The sequence below is a fragment of the Spermophilus citellus genome, assembly GCF_964194105.1.
Source record: "Spermophilus citellus genome assembly, chromosome: 5".
In the NCBI taxonomy this organism is placed as follows: domain Eukaryota; kingdom Metazoa; phylum Chordata; class Mammalia; order Rodentia; family Sciuridae; genus Spermophilus; species Spermophilus citellus.
This window is the reverse complement of record NC_138186.1, coordinates 136,448,492-136,470,942: the sequence shown is the minus strand read 5'-3', so window position 1 is coordinate 136,470,942 and position 22,451 is coordinate 136,448,492. Positions and strand designations below refer to the sequence as shown.

At 33.6% G+C, this 22,451-nt stretch overlaps 1 protein-coding gene across 1 annotated transcript in view; it reads right to left on the bottom strand.

Moving 5' to 3' along the window:
• The window catches only part of LAMA2 (laminin subunit alpha 2), a 576,405-nt gene that overhangs the window by 207,572 nt on the left and 346,382 nt on the right, over positions 1–22,451 (bottom strand). The window contains exons 19-22 of the mRNA XM_081295188.1: positions 21,911–22,122; positions 18,287–18,393; positions 12,598–12,778; positions 9,709–9,845 (exon numbers count right to left, since the gene is read on the bottom strand). Of these exons, the coding sequence (XP_081151314.1) occupies positions 9,709–9,845; positions 12,598–12,778; positions 18,287–18,393; positions 21,911–22,122 (637 nt within the window). The remainder of the gene's footprint in view (positions 1–9,708; positions 9,846–12,597; positions 12,779–18,286; positions 18,394–21,910; positions 22,123–22,451) is intronic.

The window sequence follows — 22,451 nt, the reverse complement described above, 5'->3', positions numbered from 1 at the left end:
ACTGTTAAAAGGAACCATTCAACAACAAGACATAACAATTATCAATATTTATGCACCAAATAATGGTGCTGCGACATTCATAAAACAAATTCTCCTCAAGTTCAAGAATCAAATAGACCACAACACAATAATTATGGGTGACTTCAACACACCTCTCTCACCATTGGACAGATCCTCCAAACAAAAGTTGAATAAAGAAACTATAGAACTCAATACCACAATCAATAACTTAGACTTAACTGACATATATAGAATATATCAACCATCATCAAATGGATATACTTTTTTCTCAGCAGCACATGGATCCTTCTCAAAAATAGACCATATATTATGCCATAGGGCAACCCTCAGTAAATATAAAGGGGTGGAGATAATACCATGCATTTTATCTGATCATAATGGAATGAAACTGGAAATCAATGATAAAAGAAGGAAGGAAAAATCCTACATCATATGGAAAATGAACAATATGTTACTAAATGATCAATGGGTTACAGAAGACATAAAGGAGGAAATCAAAAAGTTCTTAGAGATAAACGAAAATACAGACACAACATATCGGAATCTATGGGACACAATGAAAGCAGTTTTAAGAGGGAAATTCATCGCCTGGTGGTCATTCCTCAAAAAAAGAAAAAAACAACAAATAAATGAGCTCACACTTCATCTCAAAGCCCTAGAAAAGGAAGAGCAAAACAACAGCAAATGTAGCAGAAGGCAAGAAATAATTAAAATCAGAGCGGAAATCAATGAAATTGAAACAAAAGAAACTATTGAAAAAATAAGCAAAACTAAAAGTTGGTTCTTCGAAAAAATGAATAAGATCGACAGACCTTTAGCCATGCTAATGAAGAGAAGAAGAGAGAGAACTCAAATTACTAACATACAGGATGAAAAAGGCAGTATCACAACAGATGTTACAGAAATACAGAAGTCAATTAGAAATTATTTTGAAAACATATATTCCAATAAAATAGAAGATAGTGAAGACATCAATAAATTTCTTAAGTCATATGATTTGCCCAGACTGAGTCAGGAGGATACACACAATTTGAACAGACCAATATCAATGAATGAAATTGAAGAAGCCATCAAAAGACTACCAACCAAGAAAAGCCCAGGACTGGATGGGTATGCAGCGGAGTTTTACAAAACCTTTAAACAAGAATTAATACCAATACTTTTCAAGTTATTTCAGGAAATAGAAAAAGAGGAGCTCTTCCAAATTCATTCTATGAGGCCAACATCACCCTGATTCTGAAACCAGACAAAGACACCTCAAAGAAAGAAAACTACAGACCAATATCTCTAATGAACCTAGATGCAAAAATCCTCAATAAAATTCTGGCGAATCGAATACAAAAACACATCAAAAAAATTGTGCACCATGATCAAGTAGGATTCATCCCTGGGATGCAAGGATGGTTCAATATACGGAAATCAATAAATGTTATTGACCACATCAATAGACTTAAAGATAAGAACCATATGATCATCTCGATAGACGCAGAGAAAGCATTTGACAAAGTACAGCATCCCTTTATGTTCAAAACATTAGAAAAACTAGGGATAACAGGAACTTACCTTGACATTGTAAAAGCTATCTATGCTAAGCCTCAGGCTAGCATCATTCTGAATGGACGAAAGTTGAAGGCATTCCCTCTAAAATCTGGAACAAGACAGGGATGCCCTCTCTCACCACTTCTATTTAATTTAGTCCTTGAAATACTAGCCAGAGCAATTAGACAGACAAAAGAAAGTAAAGGCATAAAAATAGGAAAAGAAGAACTTAAATTATCACTATTTGTGGATGACATGATTCTATACCTAGAAGACCCAAAAGGATCTACAAAGAAACTACTAGAACTAATATATGAATTCAGCAAAGTGGCAGGATATAAAATCAACACGCATAAATCAAAGGCATTTCTGTATATCAGCGACAAAACTTCTGAAACGGAAATGAGGAAAAACACTCCACTCACAATATCCTCAAAAAAAAAAAAAAATACTTGGGAATCAACCTAACAAAAGAGGTGAAAGATTTATACAATGAAAACTACAGAAACCTAAAGAGAGAAATAGAAGAAGATCTTAGAAGATGGAAAAATATACCCTGTTCATGGATAGGCAGAACTAACATTATCAAAATGGCGATATTACCAGAAGTTCTTTATAGGTTTAATGCAATGCCAATCAAAATCCCAATGGCATTTCTTGTCGAAATAGATAAAGCAATCATGAAATTCATATGGAAAATAAAAGACCCAGAATAGCAAAAGCAATTCTAAGCAGGAAGTGTGAATCAGGCAGTATAGCGATACCAGATTTAAAACTATATTACAGAGCAATAGTGACAAAAACAGCATGGTACTGGTACCAAAACAGGCGGGTGAACCAATGGTATAGAATAGAGGACACAGAGACTAATCCACAAAGTTACAACTATCTTATATTTGATAAAGGGGCTAAAAGCATGCAATGGAGGAAGGATAGCATCTTCAACAAATGGTGTTGGGAAAACTGGAAATCCATATGCAACAAAATGAAACTGAATCCCTTTCTCTCGCCATGCACAAAAGTTAACTCAAAATGGATCAAGGAGCTTGATATCAAATCAGAGACTCTGCGTCTGATAGAAGAAAAAGTTGGCTCAGATCTACATATTGTGGGGTCGGGCTCCAAATTCCTTAATAGCACACCCATAGCACAAGAGTTAATAACAAGAATCAACAAATGGGACTTACTTAAACTAAAAAGTTTTTTTCTCAGCAAGAGAAACAATAAGAGAGGTAAATAGGGAGCCTAAATCCTGGGAACAAATTTTTACTCCTCACACTTCAGATAGAGCCCTAATATCCAGAGTATACAAAGAACTCAAAAAATTAGACCATAAGATAACAAATAACCCAATCAACAAATGGGCCAAGGACCTGAGCAGACACTTCTCAGAGGAGGATATACAATCAATCAACAAGTACATGAAAAAATGCTCACCATCTCTAGCAGCCAGAGAAATGCAAATCAAAACCACCCTAAGATACCATCTCACTCCAGTAAGATTGGCAGCCACTATGAAGTCAAACAACAACAAGTGCTGGCGAGGATGTGGAGAAAAGGGTACACTTGTACATTGCTGGTGGGACTGCGAATTGGTGTGGCCAATTTGGAAAGCGGTTTGGAGATTCCTGGGAAAGCTGGGAATGGAACTGCCATTTGACCCAGCTATCGCCCTTCTCGGACTATTCCGTGAAGACCTTAAAAGAGCATGCTACAGGGATACTGCCACATCGATGTTCATAGCAGCACAATTCACAATTGCTAGACTGTGGAACCAACCCAGATGCCCTTCAATAGATGAATGGATAAAAAAGATGTGGCATTTATACACCATGGAATATTACACAGCACTAAAAAATAACAAAATCATGGAATTTGCAGGGAAATGGATGGCACTAAAGCAGATTATGCTTAGTGAAGCTAGCCAATCCTTAAAAAACAAACACCAAATATCTTCTTTGATATAATGAGAGCAACTATGAACAGAGTAGGGAGGAAGAGCAGGAAGAAAAGATTAACTTTAAACAGAGACATGAGATGGGAGGGAAAGAGAGAGAAAAGGGAAATTGCATGGAAATGAAGGGAGACCCTCATTGCTATACAAAATTACATATAAGAGGTTGTGAGGGGAATGGGAAAATAAACAAGGAGAGAAATGAATTACAGTAGATGGGGTAGAGAGAGAAGATGTGAGGGAAGGGGAGGGGGGATAGTAGGGGATGGGAAAGGTAGCAGAATACAACAATTACTAATAGGGCATTATGTAAAATTGTGGATGTGTAACCGATGTGATTCTGCAATCTGCATTTGGGGTAAAATTGGGAGTTCATAACCCACTTCAATCTAATGTATGAAATATGATATGTCAAGAGCTTTGTAATGTTGTGAACAACCAATAAAAAAAAAGAAAAAAAAAAGAAAAAATGGTCATCTTATAAAATCAACAGATCCAACTAATCTTGTGGGGGAAAAACATAAAATTATTTTTAAAAATTCAGTATAACTAAATAGCTGAAAACTAATATCTATCTATCTATTTATCTATCTATATACTCACCAAAAATATCTTTAAAAAATGAAGAAAAAATAGACATTTTTTAAGCAAAAAAGGAAAGAATCATTGCAGTAGACTAAGATACTAGAAAAAATAACAATAAAAATTAGGAAGGTAGTAAATGAAAGAATAAAATTGGTACGATATGGAAAGCTGGATATGTAAAAAGGAATTAAAAGCACTGGAATTAAATATATATATCTGCATATGTGTATATATATGGACAAACAGAAAAAAAACATTTTTCTTCTTTGAAAAAGATAATTGATTATTTAAATCAAAATCAGATTTTATTGTGAGATATATACCACAAATAAATAAAATATATGATAATATAACAAAGAACAGGAAAAAGCAATTGGAGATTTATACTGTAAAGGTTGTTATGATATATGTAAAAAGGTCTTATATAAGGTACTTTTTGGGAAGTGAAAAATGTATATCCCTCAAAAATCACCTAACCCATAAAACAAACAGGGTTACCCAATAATCTATAAATGAAAGAAAACTATCATTTTAAAAGTTATTCAATCCAAAAGAAGGCAGGAAAATAAGAGAAAAGCCAAGAATAAATAAGGCAAGTTAAAAGTGAACAGAAAAAGCAGGCATAGCCTGGTGTGGTGGTATACACCTGTAATTTCAGCAGTTTGAGACTGAGGCAGGAGGATTACAAATTCAAAGCCAGCCTTAACAATTTAGTGAGGCTCTAAACAACTTAGTGAGATCCTATCTCAAAATAAAAAAATAAAAATAAAAAGGGAGAAGGATCTGGCTCAGCGGCTCAGTGCTCTGGGTTTAAATCCCCAGTGTAGGGGTGGGAGGAAGGGGCACATAATCTAATCATATCAATACTACATAAAATAAAAATGATTTAAATACTATAATTAAAAGTCCAAAGTATTAATACTGAACAAACAACAAATATTTAAATATGCAATATCTAAATGAAACACTGAAATATTAGAGATAACATAAACAATTTTTGTAGAAAAATATACATAACACACTATGCAAATACCAAGCATAACAAAGATAGAATGGCTATATAAATATCAGAAAAAAGAACATTTCACAAGAAGGAATATTATCAGGGCTGAAAAAGGACATTTTATCATAAGGGTACAATCTTTTCAAAAGGACATAAGAATCCTAAATGTGCATACCTCTATGATACTGTTCTAAAATACATGATCAAAACCTGAGAGAAATAAAAGAACCAACAGCTAAATCAGAACAATTGTTAAACATTGTTGGTAATTGAGACAACATTTAGAAATCAAAATCATTAAGGATAATATACCTCAATAAAATATTTCTTTCAACAATTCTAGAGTACATATTATTTTAATGAATATTATAATAATTAGGAAAACTTAAAAAAATCAAATTAAGCAAATTTTATTTCATGCAAGCTCCTGAATTTATTGATAAAATTGTATATATTATTACAATATTATTACTTTAGTGTTTTTATGATATATAGTGATGTCCCCTCTTTCATTTGTGATATTGATTATTTCTACTTTATTCCTTTTTTTAATTCATCTTTCTAGAATATGTCTACTTTATTGATCTTTACAAAGAACCATTGATTGATTTTCTCTAAATTATTCCTGTTTTGTATTTCACTGATGGTACAAACTCAGGAATTATAAGAAAGGAATACTTTTCAACCTATTTCATAAAGCTAGCAGTAGCCCAATACCAACACCAGACAACACTATTAAAAAACTCTTTGGATATGCTTATGAACATAGTTGTAAAAGTTATTGACAAAAAGAAAATGAGTAAAAGTTACACAGACTGTAAAGGAAAAAGTAAAATTTTACTTGTAGAAAACATGATTAGCTACCTAGAAATCCTCAATAAATCTAGCAAAAAAGCACCTAGAATTATACTCTAGAAAGATTACAGAAGTGTAATGTATTAAAATGATGATTTTCTATTCTAGCAACAAGTAATTAGAGAGTGAAATGGAAGAATAGTACATACCTTTGCATAGAATATGAAATAATAATAAATTCAACAATATATCTGCAAGGTTTGCATGCCCCCAAACTATAAATCATTGCTGAGGAAAATTGTAAAGACCTAAATAAATGCAAAGTTATGCCATGTTCACACACGGGAAGATCCTATATTCTTAAGAAGTCAATTTTTTTTTTTTCAAATTGATCTACACATTCAATGTAACATGAATGAAATTCTAGAAGGCTGTTTTGGTCAAGAAATTGGGAAGCTGAATTGAAAATTTATTTGGAAATGTACCTAAACATATTGGAAATGAAGAACAAAGTTGAAGAGTACACAATTCTTATTTCATTCCTTGCTGGAAAGCTACAGTAATCCATATGTAAGGATAGACATACAGACAATGAAATCAACCAGTCCAGAAAGGCATGAACATATGTACAGTCAATTGATTAGAAAAAGAGACAAAGGTAATTCAATGGAAAAAAGGATAGTCTTTTCAATAAATGGTATTTAAAAAATTGGGTAGCCACTAAAAAAGTGAGCTTTGACCATTATTTTATACCATATAAAAGTTACTATGCAAAATGAACCTAAATTTAGGAGCTAAAAATTTAAAAATTAAGAAAACACAGGACAGAAGCCTTTGGATGTTAACTTGGGAATAGAGATATTTCTTAAAATATAAAAAGCATGAACCATAAAAGAAAAAGGTAATAAACCAGCATTTATAAAAATGAAATGAAGATTTTTATTGAAAAGAAAGGTATATTTTAGGAAAAATACAGTTATAAACCATATATGTTTTTTATCCATTCATCTATTGAAGGGCATCTAGGTTGGTTCCACAGTTTAGCTATTGTGTTGTGCTGCTATAAACATTGATGTGGCTGTGTCCCTGTAGTACGCTGTTTTTAGATTCTTTAGGTATAGACTGAGAAGAGGGACAGTTGGGTCAAATGATGACTCCATTCCCAATTTTCCAAGAAATATCCATTCTGCTTTCCATATTGGCCGCACCAATTTGCAGTCCCACCAGCAGTGTATGAGTGTACCTCTTTCCACACATCCTCGCCAACACTTATTGTTGTTTGTCTTCATAATAGCTGACATTTTGACTGGAGTGAGATGAAATCTTAGAGTGGTTTTGACTTGCATTTCTCTAATTGCTAGTGATGATGAATATTTTTTTCATATATTTGCTGACTGATTGTATATCATCTTCTGAGAAGTGTCTGTTCAGCTCCTTGGCCCATTTATTGATTGGGTTATTTGTTTTTTTGGTGCTTAGCTTTTTGAGTTCTTTATACCCTAGAGATTAGTGCTCTATCTGATGTGTGAAGAGTAAAAATTTTCTCCCAAGACGTAGGCTCTCTATTCACCTCACACATTGTTTCTTTTGCTGAGAAGAAACTTTTTAGTTTGAGTCAATCCCATTTATTGATTCTTGATTTTAATTCTTCTGCCAAAGGAGTCTTATTAAGAAAGTTGGAGCCTAATCCCACATATACTATGGAATATTACTCAGCAATAAGAGAGAATAAAATCATGGCATTTGCAGGTAAATGGATGGAGTTAGAGAAGATAATGCTAAGTGAAGTTAGTCAATCCCACAAAACCAAATGCCAAATGTTTTCTTTGAAATAAGGTGGCTGATTCATAGTGGGATAGGGAGAGGGAGCATGGGATGAATAGATGAACTGAGGATAGGGCAGAGGGATTGGAAAGTAAGGGAGAGGGCATGGGAATATAAATGATGGTGGAATGTGATGATCATTATTATCCAAAGTACATGAATTGGTTTGAATAACTTTGTATACAACTAGAGATATGAAAAATTGTGTTCTATATGTGTAATAAGAATTGCAGGGGCTGGGGATGTGGCTCAAGTGGTAGCGCGCTCGCCTGGCATGCGTGTGGCCCGGGTTCGATCCTCAGCACCACATACCAACAAAGATGTTGTGTCCGCCGAGAACTAAAAAAATAAATATTAAAAATTCTCTCTCTCTCTCTCTCTCTCCTCTCTCACTCACTCTCTCTCTCTCCTCTCTCACTCTCTCTTTGAAAAAAAAAAGAATTGTAATGCATTCCACTGTCATATATAAATAAAAAGAACATATATGTTAAAGAATTTATATCCTAAATATGTGAAGAATTATTAAAGCTCATTATTTAAAATACACAAAATAAAAATGGGGAAAACATTTGTAAAAACTTCACAGAAGGAAATATATGAATGGCAAATAAATAAACAAAACAACTCCCAATGTCTTTGGACATTAAATAATGCAAAACATTCCCGAAAGACTGCTTATAGTTAAAAATGGTCAGAGTTTCAAATGTTAGCAAAAATGTGAAGCTTTCATATGAAGAGAAATGTAAACAAATGTCTAGAAATATGCTTTTGACTTGTGCACTAATGTTCCCAGAAAAAATTATTCCTAATAGCTCCAAACTGGAAGTGAGTCGAATGCCTAGCAAATGGGAAATAAATAAACAAGTTATAACATACTACACTATGGGAATATTGTAAAGCATTTGAAAAGAATAAACTACTGGTAGATTCAGCACTACGGATGGACTGCAAAAGCATCACACTAAACAAAGAAAGACAAACCAAGCCCTGCTTCACCAAAGCAATAGCAAAACAAAAGAATGATCTAGAGTATGATTCCATATGTATGAAACTGTGTAGAAATGGAAAAGGACAGTGCTAGAAGCAAAATTGCAAAGGGACAGAAGGCATGGTTACATGACTGTAACTACTGGTCAAAGCTCATGACTTTAAATGTGTGAGTTATATTTTAATTAATATAACATGTTAATAAGAACCTCAAACTCATCATCTTCCTGAACTTGCTCCTCCTCCTATGATCCCTTTAGTAGTAAATGGTAACTAGTATCCTCTATTTTGTTCTGAAGCAAGACATGGGAATCATTCTTAAGCCTTATCTTTCTTTTCTGTCAAAACACTCAGTTCATATCAGCTTAAGATATGTCACTCCTGAATCCTCATGGAAGCTTGTTAACTGGATCCAGGCTTTTGGCATCTTCTATTAAAATTTTTCAACAGTCCTATAAATTCTTACCTTCTCCCCTCATGCTAGATAGATTTCTCTGAACAGGAGCCTGGTCATGGCATTTTCTATCATCAACCCACAGAAAGAAAATAAAAATAATGAAGATTTTTTCCAATCTGAAGACTGTTAATATGACTTTCAGAATCCTTTCCACTACTTCTTGACAGATAAATTTTGTCAATTTGGGGGCAATCCCTGTAGATTTTTGGAAAATTCTCTTCACTAATTTTTAATTTCCTTGTACCTTGCAGATATATTTCAGCTTCTAGCAAAAAAAAGTTACTGCTATTTCTTAGTTTTATTATAATTTTTTTTGTCCGTCTCCTCCCCCTATTTCTGTAGATACCATGGAAGCAGCTGCAGAAATGTGTACTTACTTCATAATCTCTCCTACAAATAAAACTGAAGATACTGACCCATATTTGCAATACACTCTCTGATAATTCTGTATTGTTTTACAATAGCATATTGGATTTTCAAGTGTCCAATTATAAAACCAAAATCTCTACAAAAATTATCTGATGAAAAAATTGATCCACTCACCTGACAACCAGTGACAATACTGTGGCCCCACGTATTTGATGCACATTTAGAACATTTTTCTCCAATGGTGTTTGGAGGGCAAATGCATTGACCAGTTTTTGGGTCACAGTTATTACCCAGGTGGGAACAGTCACAAGCTTCATAGGAGAAAAGAGGGGAAAAAGAGAAGAGTTTTAGAAAAAGGGAAAAAAATTGATATAAAATATTTAGTTTTTTGTCGGATTGATTTGTTCCATTTTCCATTTTTTGGTACTGTTTAAGGTTCCTTGGAAATAAAAACTTACCTCATTCATCTTTTATATCATAGTATAGTGTATTTCACAGAGGAGTTTTTCAATCAATATATGTTGTATTTCATTTAATAATTTCAAAAGTTAAAGCATTTTTACATTTCCTGTTCAGTTTGATAAAGGGAAGAACTGGTGTTACAGATTCCCTATTAACTAGAATGCCTTATATCCAGTAGCATAAAGTTGAAAATTTTGTTTGTATATTTATTTTAGGTTTGTTAATATTTGTTACTATGCTGGAAATACTTATTTTTCCTTTTTGATGATGACTCTGGTTTACAATAAAAATCAGGATTATAAATCCAGCACATCATGTGTATAATTGGAAAAGATTAGAATATTTCAGTTTTGCAAATATTTAAAGACAGTTAAATTATGAACACTGTCTAGATACAAAGATACGTTTAACTTTTATTTGCCACCGTCCTTATGTCTTTTCAATAGATTTCATTTTCTTGACTATGAATGATACATGAAGAGTGTAAACCAGTTGCCTCTTCTGAAAAAATGCAAATAAACAAATTGAGACCATCTTCAAAGCCATGTGAAACAAAGAAGGTATGTCACCACTTATCTATAGTTGGCCCAGCTGCTAAAAATATATTTTAGTGTAGCACTTCATTTCAAAGAAATGAGAGAAGAAACACAAAATACTTGAATTCAAGTAGGAGAATGATGCTTTGAAAAAACTTTGAGTTGCTTACATGATGATTAAATCATTTAACTGAATGCATTTAGGATATCTTATTAGGTTCACTGTCATTGTACATAGCATTTCATAGCAGCTGTGAAAAATATTTACCATGATACTTGACATTAAACAATAAATATCAGTGATTACTATTTTTATTATTATTATTATTGTGACTAATTTTAAATCACATGATTTACTTTATATGTGCCATTCACTAAGAAGAAAAACATCATGCTGTTCCCATTTATGTGCTAAATACATCTTGGGACAGTTTAAATTTCTACTTGCAAACAGAAATTCTCTAAGTAGATCTTCAATGGAATCATAACACTGAATAGGAAGCAGATCTAGGTGATTAGTTAATTTTCTTCTCCTAAAGCATTATATTTACCCTAATTAATAATACTGACAAAGATCAAAGATCATAACAATGATAAACACATAATACTTATATGTCAGTCATTACTCTAAATATTTTATAGCCATTAACTCAACTAATTCTCACCAAAACCCTAGGATGCACATACTATTATAATCTTAGTATAACAGATGAATTTTACGGAGGGAAAGCAAGGCTAAATCATACAGTCAAGGTCACAAAACTAGTTACTGATGGAACCATGAGATAAATCCAGGCTGTTCAGTGCAAGTCATGCTTTCAGTCATAATGTTATCCTGCCTGTTTGGTGCATTATTTTTTCTATTCTATGTCTCTGGCTTAAAATGCTACTAGGTCTGCATTCCTGAAATGCTATCACCATTTTGTAATATTAGAAAATATTCTTGGTTTCACTTATACCTTCTCTTACTAGATGTATTTGAATGTACAGTATTAGCATGTTAATTTCCATTAAGTAAAAATGTTAGAGTAAATTGGATTCAAATAATAGATTATATTTTAAAATGTGGCCTTATAATTTTTAGTATATGCCAATATTGGCCTACAGATAGATATGCACTCATAGATCTTCAATGATTACATTTCAAATAATTTATAATAAGCTTGGCTTATGATAAAAATCATGTATCTCAAGTGCTGAAGAATGTCTGAAAGATTTGGTTCTTTAAATAATTTTAAATATTATTCTCGCTGATTCTCACATAAATCCGTGACAAGAGTCAACAATGTTTTCAAGTCTTACCACAGTGCTGAGAGTACAGTATGATAGTATCAATCCATGTTCAATCAATGAACTTCATAAGAAAAAGTAATATTCCACCTCATGACTGTTGAAATAGGGTCTATTCTAAATTAGTGGCACATGAATAGGAATGAATATTCAATCTTTTCTTTCATCTGTAGTGTGTTAATTGATGTTTTCTTGGTTCATGATTTGTGTGAAGGCTGTGAATGGATATAGGAAAACTCTAAGGAATCATGGTTAGAAATTTGACTGCTTTTCCCCACAAACTAAACATTTAGAGTTATCCTGTTTCTTTCCCAGAACATCACAGTTTTCAAGACAGCTAAAAGTAGATAAAAATGTATTTTTTTTATTAGTTGTTCACAACATTACAAAGCTCTTGTATTTTTTGTACGAGAAAAAAAATTACCTTCCTTGATCCTTGTATCAAGCTTGCATTACGAGAAGTGAAAGCTGAGAGATAACATTGACACTAGAAAACTTGAACATTTGACTTAAACAGCAGTGGTCATCAAGTAATGGTCAAACTGGGGTCACAGATAGGGAGGGACATAGCAGATTTGGGATCTGCTGATGGATTTTTATTGAATAGTTTGCAAGCACAGTTATTTATAAGACACTATTAAATACCAACATATTTTACTAACAAATTTAAAATATGTTATTATTAAATATTTTGTCAACGATTATCTCCTTTTAAAAAATGAACAGTTATCAAAATCAGTCACCAAAATGCAGAACTCCAGCCTTGTCTACAGACCTGTGCAGCCTCCTTCTTGGAAGTTGAAATAGCCCCGGGCACAACGGTCACATTTCTTCCCTGCAACACCAGGCTGGCACCAACACTGTCCATTCTCTTCACAGTCAAATGATTTAGACCCAAAAGAATTGCAGTTGCAGGGAACACACCCCCTGGCTGATTGTAGGCCAAATGTTTCAGGCTGATATAGAAAAGGAAAAAGAAAAATGAAATTTCAGTTGATTAACTCACAATGAAACAATATACACAATAGCAAGGGATCAGGCAGAAAAAAGAGAACCTATAGGTTACTAGGGTTCCTCAATGATGTCATGATGACTAGACTGTCATTTAATTGAGTGGGTACTTTCAATGATAACCAAAGGGCAAGTTCAGCTACTTTGAAGGACCATCAAAATAAATAGCAGAATTAGGCACTATCTTTTGCCTATTGTATTTCCATCAGCCTTGCCCTATACTTCTCAAGGTTTTAGAAGCAGTATGAAGTAAGCTGTGGGTTGTATTTCTGGTTTTACCTTAAAATGTTATTCACTTTATTCCTAATATTCTGAATTGATTACTTTCAGATCTTATGTATTTCTAATAAAAATGCTTTAAACATGATTGACCAGAAGTTTAAATTTAAAATAGTATTTATCAAATAGTATGTGATCTACTTTTTTGTCATGGATCCATAAATACTTCTAGTCATCAATACAGTATGCACATTATAAATGTAATTTACAGGTTATGCCTACAGTGACCAAATAATTGGTTTGGCAAACATCTAGTTTCTTGGATTTTATTCTAATAATTAAAACTGATGTGTGAGAACACATATTAAAGTGCTCTATTAGAAAAGTAAAGAGAGATCTTTATTCTGTAATGACTTAGATGCCCATCACTCATCTGTGGCCACACTTGCTTCAGGCGACTTTCTTGAAATGCATGTTATCAGGCTTAGAGTGGCTGCATGGGAAAATGCTGATGGACTGAAAAATCCCTTCTACGAGAAAAGAGAAAAGCATATATCCTACTTAAAGTGTGTCGCAATTGTCTTTTTAAATATAAACTATGTCACATTATTATGATATTTCAATCTGGAAAATTAGTGTCAGTAATTACTTCTTTGTAAAAATAATCCCTATTTTGGAAAATTAGACTTAATAATTACTTCTGGGTTAAAAAAAACTAAATCTTGCCACTTAATGTGAGTCACCCAAAGAGAAATGAATAAGTCTCATTATATATTTTTCAATTATTAGCAGTATTAAAACTAAGTTCTAGAAAACAAATTCATACCAATGATTAGAATTTTAAAATGGCTAAGAATAGTTTTATTGTTTAAGTGAGAAATGAGTTGATTGAGTTTAAAAATAATTTTATTCTTTATATTTACTACTCGCTTTATTTTTATTTCTAGTTATAATTTAGAATTCATTATATTAAAGAAGAAAGTAAGTAATCGTTTCAACAAATTACCCAATATTGAATTTAAATTTACCTATGTAAAGAAAAACTAAAACACAATATTTTTATTTATAAAATCAATGATTAAATGTAAGATTCTAGATTGTTGACCTAGAGAAATTATCGGGTATTAGAACAATGATTAAAATGCAAGCATGCCTATTACAATATTTTTTTATCATGGTGTATAACTGCAGAGGCACTTAAATGTTCTACGTTAGTGAAATAGCTGAATGAATTATAACATATTCATGCTATGTAATACTATGCAATAATTAAAATCTGGTTTGAAACAGTTTTAATGATATGAATATGCTTATGATATAGCATTAAGGAAAATTTCTAAAATGCAGCACTTGGAATAATACAGATTTTACGATTTCAATCACATACGACATACATCCCACCCAGAAACACACAAATAGAAACATACATATAAAAACATGTCTAGAACCTAACACATTAAAACAGTTCTGTAAAATATCTGAATTATAGAATACTTTCCATTTGTCTTTATTTACTGCATTTTCTTTACTGAAGCTGAATTGTATATTCATCATTATTTCCTAAATTTTCTTAATTTAGCCTAGGCATACATTGGTATGTACCTATGCATATATATGCACATATCTTTAATGGGTAAGTTGATCAAATATTGAATGAATTTATTAAATCATAGCATCAAAAATTCCAAAGTTGATTATGCAAGGAAAGATACAGGAAGAAATGTAAACATACAGGAAGAAATACGAAATAGTTTTCAAGTATTTAAATGATATTGTTTTAAAAACTAGTTTACACCAAAATAAAGCTACCATACTTCATTAATAAAATTTTAATAAATTGGGGATTCAAAAATTGATTTCAAAGCCTAAGGAAAACCTCCCTAGGAAACAAATTAAAGGAGCAAACACTCCTGGTCAATAATTGAGATTAATGAAGTAACAAATACGGAGAAGAGTACTTGTCCACTCCCAGCAGCAAGCTGGATGCACTCCTTTACATTCTTCTCACTGAGGGAAATAACAAAAACTAGCTCTTATATATTATTTCCTATGAGCCAGGTACTAGTCTAAAATTCATATTTTACAAATATGAATTAGTTAACTCCACAGGGCAACTGTGGAATAAACTGTCACAGCCATTACTTTCTTGGAAAGTAGTAAAACCAAGGCCTGGAAAATGTAAGTAAATTGCCAAAGAAATTTCTCTGAAGCCTGGCTTTAGATTCTCATACACACTTCCTCAAGAACTAAGTGGTCTCAAGACAAAATAGTACTGTGAGATATGTAGGAAAACAAATGAATGAGAGTTGATTTTCTGCTAAATTTTTATTTTAGAGGCATTTTAATCAGTTACTATCCCTTTCTTTTATTTTCAATTAATTCATTTGTTTGTGAAGAAAAAAAATGTTTTAAAGATTTTTTCATTTAGTAACTACAGTAATACTAGTAATACTAATAATGCATGCACTAGACTACCTGACTGCTCCATGTTAGTATATTATTGCTGTTCTCACTATTGCCTTCAAACAGCCTTGGAGGTGCCTCATCACATCTCCCTGCAAGCCATCTGCAGTGTGGAATGTTGATGCCTCATAACCTCCAGCTTCTAGTCTTTTGGATCCATCAAAGAGCTTAGCGATGGGCTGAAAGCTGATGTCCCCACCCCCAATTCCATATGTTGAAATCCTAACTTCACAGTGATGGTAATCTGAGGTGGGTTTTAAGGGAGATAATTAGGTTATGAGGGTAGAGCCCTCATGAACGAGATCCGAAGCCTTATAAAAGAGACCCAAAGAAATCTCTTCACCATGAGAAGTTATTCTGTCTTCTTAGACAGCCATCTAGGGGAAGTGGGCTATCACCAGACAGATATCTGCTAACACCTTGATCTGAATCTTCTCCAGAACTCTGAGGAATGAATTTCTGTTGTTTATAAGCCACCCAGTCTAATGCCATTCTGATATAGCCTCCTGAATGGACTAAGTCAAGCTCAGTCTATGCTTTGTCAGGCTTTTCCAGTCAGTGGCTAATTACAGTAAGGCACCAGAACCTTCCTGCCAAATTTAGGATTCCACCAATGGGCAAACATTTCTTTGCCCTGATGGGCATTTCCCATTAGTCTGGTCAAAATTTGGGACTTTGGTAGGATGCACTGAATGAAGCCTTTCCTAACCAATCTTTCCTTTTCTCTTTGCCCAAGAGTCAGAGGGCCACTGTAGCAGAAGTCTCCCAGCATGCTCTGCTCTTCCCCTTTCATTCTTCATACATGTTTTTCCCCTAAAATCTTTTGGAATTTTCTTTTTGAAGGATATAAGACGACACAAACTTTATGAAGTGGGTCTTACAGCAAATACACGAAGAAACTAAATTACAGATAGATCAAGGAACTTAACAGCCATGAAGCCAAGAGGCTGGGATTGATCTGAGGCAGTCAGTCTAATATGAGAACTCCTTTACTTAAAATGTACTCTAATGAAACAAGAAATAAAATAATATTTTTTTTCTTCCTCTTTACTGTTTATTTTGCACTCTCCTTTTAACCCCTACCCTCAACTCTCCACAGACCCTTCATCTAGAATGGCAAATCTTGTCCCTTGTTACTCAGCCACAAGGCTATGAGAAGCAGTTTTCCCTCCTGCCCTCCATCTCTCCCTTATTATTTAGCATTTGTTTTGTTTGCCTAGTGAGAACGGGAACAAATTGTAACTGAAAATAACTTTCTTTCCTTATTTTGTGTATGTTGTGCTTTTATAGTGTGTGCAAATGTGTTTCTTGTGTTTGATGCACACATGAACAAAAAATGATGAGAAACAGCAAAATCCTTAATTATGATATCAGACAAATGTTATATCAAAGCTCTGAATTTTCTTAGGCAAGTCACTTTCTTTGTTATATTTCTCATCTGTTTACTTCTAAAGTGAGTTTTTACCAAATCATACCTGAGGTTCCTATAAATAAATTTTTATTTGATTTCTACCCAACCATGGCCAATTGACACTTTATTAAACTTATGAACTTGAATATATTTTTAAAAGCATAAGGATGGTTATTTTTAAAAAGGCAAGGCTCCAATCAGAAACTGAAAAAATGTTTGCATTTGCAATTCGCACACTTAGCAGCTGTTATTTGGTAAAATGCCACCAGGGAACTTCAGCTGAGGCACACGGAACACAACATGCCCCGGCACGAGCCATGCAGCGCCTCTGGGATTACCCGAGCTGGGGCCCGATAGGCTCCCCGAGGACACCCGCTGGAACTGCCGGACCCCCACCTCCTGGGAGACCCCAGTACGCGTTGCGCTCTCCGTGGCTGCTCCTCCTGCCGATGCACCTGCCTGCCGAGGTTGCACTGTTTCCCTATAAAGCCTGATTTACAGATACATCTTCCTGTTGTATCACATTGGGGTGACACTGAGCCCATGAGATTGCAGTCACAGGGCACACAGACTTGCTTCTCTGGATCCCACCACATACTGGGCTTTAATTGCCAACAGAAAAATAAAATGAAACAAAATAAGAACAACAAAAAAGCATATGGTATTATTCAAAAAACAGTAGCAGATTATATTTTCCAACTTTCTGAAGAAAGGTCAGTTTGACATCTGAGAAGTTTTGGCTTCTGCTTAATAGTCTTTATCACCAATAAAATGTATTTAAGTAAAAGAGGTAGTGCAAATCCTTCCACTGTCATGAATGAATCTCAAGGCACTCACCCGGCTAAAGGCAGGCAACTGATATGTTCAGAAATTGAGTTCAACATATTGAAACTGAAAATTTCATTTTAGCACAATGATATCTGTAAACATTATATAAATTAGCTTTTCTTTTGAAACTTTTGCTAAGTAGAGTGCTCACTGGAGTTAGCTTTTAAATGAGAACTAGAAGAAGGTACTTGCTAAGCAAAAGGAGCAACACATTTTTTTTTTCTGCCAAAAATGTAAAGAGTAGTTTACTTTCCAAAAGATCAGGATTATATTCATGATGGCTATTTCAGAAACATTTGCATTATAGGAAATATACAAATTATCTGCCAAAGAAATGTCATTTGCAGGTCAACTGCAACGTACAACAAGTTTTTGCTGTATTTGAGCATATATTTTCCTGATCATAGTAATTCTATCTGTGGAATTAGATAATCCTGAACCATTTTGTGAATACATTAAGGTGTCTAAAACATGATATTGAAAGCCAATGAAAATTTTCAAGAAAGTAATTCACTGATAAGCTCCTCCTTACCTTGCATTCATCACACCGGCGTCCCTGCACATTGGGTCTGCAATCACACTGTCCTGTTCGAGGGTGGCAAATCTCTGAGAAGGAGCCATTGACATTACAATGACAGGCTGGAGAGAGAAAAGGCATCAGTGGCTGGAAAAAAAAAAATTCTAATACAGGTTGAATATGTTTTATATGAAGTGCCAGGGACCAGAAATATTTCCGAGTTCGAAGTTTTCTAAATTTGGGAATATAGTTGCATAAACTTTACTGGTCGAGTATCCCTAGTTGGAAAATCTGAAATCCAAAATGTTCCCAGTCTTAACGTGTTTGTTAAATAAAAATATAGCCCAAGTGGTAACACTGACACCTAAATTCAGTAATAGAATATTTCTGACTTGCTAAGTGCTCTCAAGAATTCTATAATTTTTATCCCTACAATAACTCTATCAGCTGTAGAGAGAATTTATATCAAGTCTTTGGTACAATTCTCCAGACATCATATGCTATTCAAACATTTATGTTGTCATTCAAGATATTCAAGGCCAGTTAGATATTGCTGGGTTCAGAACATTACTGAGACTTGCAGATCCCTGATTTCAGGTACAGTGCTGGGTAATTCCTTCATAGATACATTGGGTAACATTTAAAATATTATAATCCCATTGTAAGTCATACATACTGACTCTGAGGCCAAAATAATTCCAAAAAATTTCTAAAATTGATTGCATTCATGTCATAATACTAATGTCATCATTAATCAAGTAATACTGAATTAATTATTTCAAAATAATGTTTATTTATTCTGTGTCAGTCTTTATTTTAAGTACAAAAAATGAGTTTGACATGATTATAAAAGTATATAAGATGAAAACATTGCTTCAAGTCTATTAGAAATAGAACATTGTAATTTTTAAAAATCACTTTAATATTACAATTTGTCTGCAAAGATGGAAAATATATTTGATTTCAATAATCTATTGTCATTTTTGTGTTATGAAGTTGTCTGATGTTATTCTGAAACATATAATAAATCAGTCTAAAACCTAAGTGGTATTCACAAAAATAACTAATTAATGGCTCCCTGTGTACTCTACAAATGCATGTGTCATGATGCATATAATGGCGTTGATAACAGAATGAAATTGTGTGGGGGCAGATGGCATGGGAATTAAGACTATTCCATACGTGGCTTTGGTAAATTTGGTACAATATCTGTTAAACATTACCTATTAACATGTTAAAATGCCTACTCTATCAGCCAATGCTATTATTATTCTCTTCACTTGGCTCCAGATTTCACTTTCCTTTACAGCTCTTCTAAAAATTGCTTGATTTTTTTTTTCCAGAAAAGTTTAGTCTTCAGTATCTGCTAACTTGATTCTAGTATGTTGGACATTGGAAAACTGGCCTACCCAGCAACCAGTCAAATTAGCTGGTTAATTTTCCTCAGGCAATAGCTTAAGGAACAGTTAGTTCATAGATGGAGTTTTAAAAAGGGCTGGAGACAAATATTCTTTTTAAATATCCACATTCATTTGGATACCGATTTGTGGTGCACACCATCAATTTCTTTATATAAATTTCTTAAGTGTACTATATACATAAATTTTAAAAAATCTTAAGTTATTTATAATATAGAAATCCTTTTTTTAAAAAGTAAGTACTACAAAATTAAATTTACATAAATATTCTGGTGATTAATGTCACCTTAAAAATAACAAAAACAATATAGAATTTTGTAAAAGGGGCATTTAATGGAAGAGTATAAAACAATCTAAATATATAAATTCAAAAGGCAAAATATACTTCTTGGTAGTGGTCAACTATTCATGAACAAATCCAGAAGCAACTTAAATAATGCTTTCTCATGAGCTTTCTTTTCTTGAGGGTTTACTATCATGTATAGAAGAACTACTGTATTAAAAAAAATTGTAAAATAGATAATAAATGGATTTTTACATTTTTAATCATAATTATATCCTGGAGGGCATTAAAAATCATAATCATATTTGTACCTCATGGCAAGTAGTACAAAAATTGGAGATAGTTCAAATGTTGTTATTCCCACATTCTCCTCTGTTCTTAAAACTTTATGCCACAAATCATTAGTTTATCATGTTAAATTATTGGAATAATATCTTAATCTTTCCATAGGGATTATTAGAAGACAGAGAAAGAAAGGCTGATAAATGACTAAAGTAATCTAGAATTAGTGAACCACTGATATTCATGACTACTACTTGCACTACTACCAGACAAGAGACCACGTGTGGGCATCTCCAGATCCCAAGGATTCCCTGGATGCTCTCTATGTGCTATGTATGTCCTTTAATTCCTGTAGCAAACTTATTGGAGGTGATAAAACTAAGTCTTATTGAGGTCAAATGTCTTCCTCAGCGTCACAGAGCTAGAAAACATGGATCCCAGACGATTTGTTTGAACAGAAGAATTTCTTCAGTTCCTGATGATTTTACAAAAATGCCTGAAAACCTATGATGTTTAAAGTCATTCTGAACCTGTTGGAAATTTTGCTTAAAATCATTTTATATATGATATTGACAGACAGTAGTTGTTCCAGAGGGATTAATTTTTGATTGAACGCATTATCATACGTGTATGACACAAAGTTCACACTCATCTTCTCAATTTAGGTGAAGACACATTTTCTAGTGAAATGAGGAACCCTAGTGGGCCTTTAGTGCTTAAAGCAAAGATGATAACAAACTTCATTTTCTCTAGTTTCTGTAATTCTGCAAGCCCTGGGCCCTACCTGAATGATAACAGGAGTCTCTTGGCAGAAGTGAATGGTTGGGCTACTCTTAATATCCTGCTCCTCCTAAAGATTTTGACAGCAGATGAAGCTGACAATGGCTTCGTAAAGCACTCGAGTGCTAATGTGGACTCATAAACCCATTTGCCTTTCCACTGCTAGATTCCCTTTGCATATCATATTACCACTATTATAAAGCATTAGTAAATTCTGTGCCACACTTAATAATACAGCAAAGAAGGCAAAGATGGGGAGGGGGGTGAATTGTACTAAAATGGATGAAGCCATAGAGTAGCTACTTTTGTGAAGGAAAACACAGAAGTAATATCCTATGCATAGTCCTAAGATGAAAGTTAATCATTCAATAATTAAAATGCCAGCGTGTGAAAACATTGGCAGAGTTTTACACCCATTAAAAAATACAAGACTGTAAAGTTCACACGGGAAAGCACAACCAAATAACACCTATTGACAGGTAATGATGAAGGATCTGAGTCAAGAACTTTAGGTCAACAAAAAAATTATTAGAATTGAGATAAACAAAACAAAACACCAAAAAAAAAAGTCCTACTAAATTTTCAAATTCTTCTTTCCTACTATGAATATGAGGTCATTTTAAAATAGAAATGTGTATCATTTGAAAAAATAAAAAGGAATACCACTTCAACAATGCAGCAATTTTCAAAGGATTTTTGCTATTAGTACAAAGAAAGATAGATTCTGGAATATGCAGACTCTTGTCTATGCTGTGCATCTATCATCAATGTATTACAGATAATTTCCTAGTCTCCAATCCCCACTCAAGAACTCATCAGCTACTTTGAGGTATAATACATCAATTCTGTCAGGGGCATCAATAGTTCAGGACTTACGCTGACAGTTCTTTGCATCAACTGCGTCTCCAAAATATCCATCAGCACAGAGCTCACAGTACCGGCCTGTTGTACCTGGCTTACATATCAGACAGGAGCCAGACAAGCTGTCACAGCTGCCAGGGATGGAGAAGTCAAGGTTGTCATTGCATTGACATGGTTGACATGATCCTCCAGGTACAGAGGGTTGTCCAAAATAGCCTTCTGCACACCTAAGGTGAAAAATTGCATCCATGAGTATTTGGGGTAAACTCAAGAAACACATCTTGGGGCAATGTTTACATATTTTTCATGCTACTACTCTCCCAGTATGATGGCTTTTCCTTTTCAGTGTTCCTTGTCTCAAATGCAAGGTGATTAAAAAATGTTTTTCTATAACCACAGTGTAGATACAAGACAAAATCCTGCCAGACCCACTAGTAATTAGATTTCAACCAGACAAAAACAAAACAAAACAAAATCTTGTCACTGGCACTGAAGACGAGACCAAAGCATAAGAAATCTGCTGCTGGCACTCTCAAAGAATCTAGGTCCCTGTTGC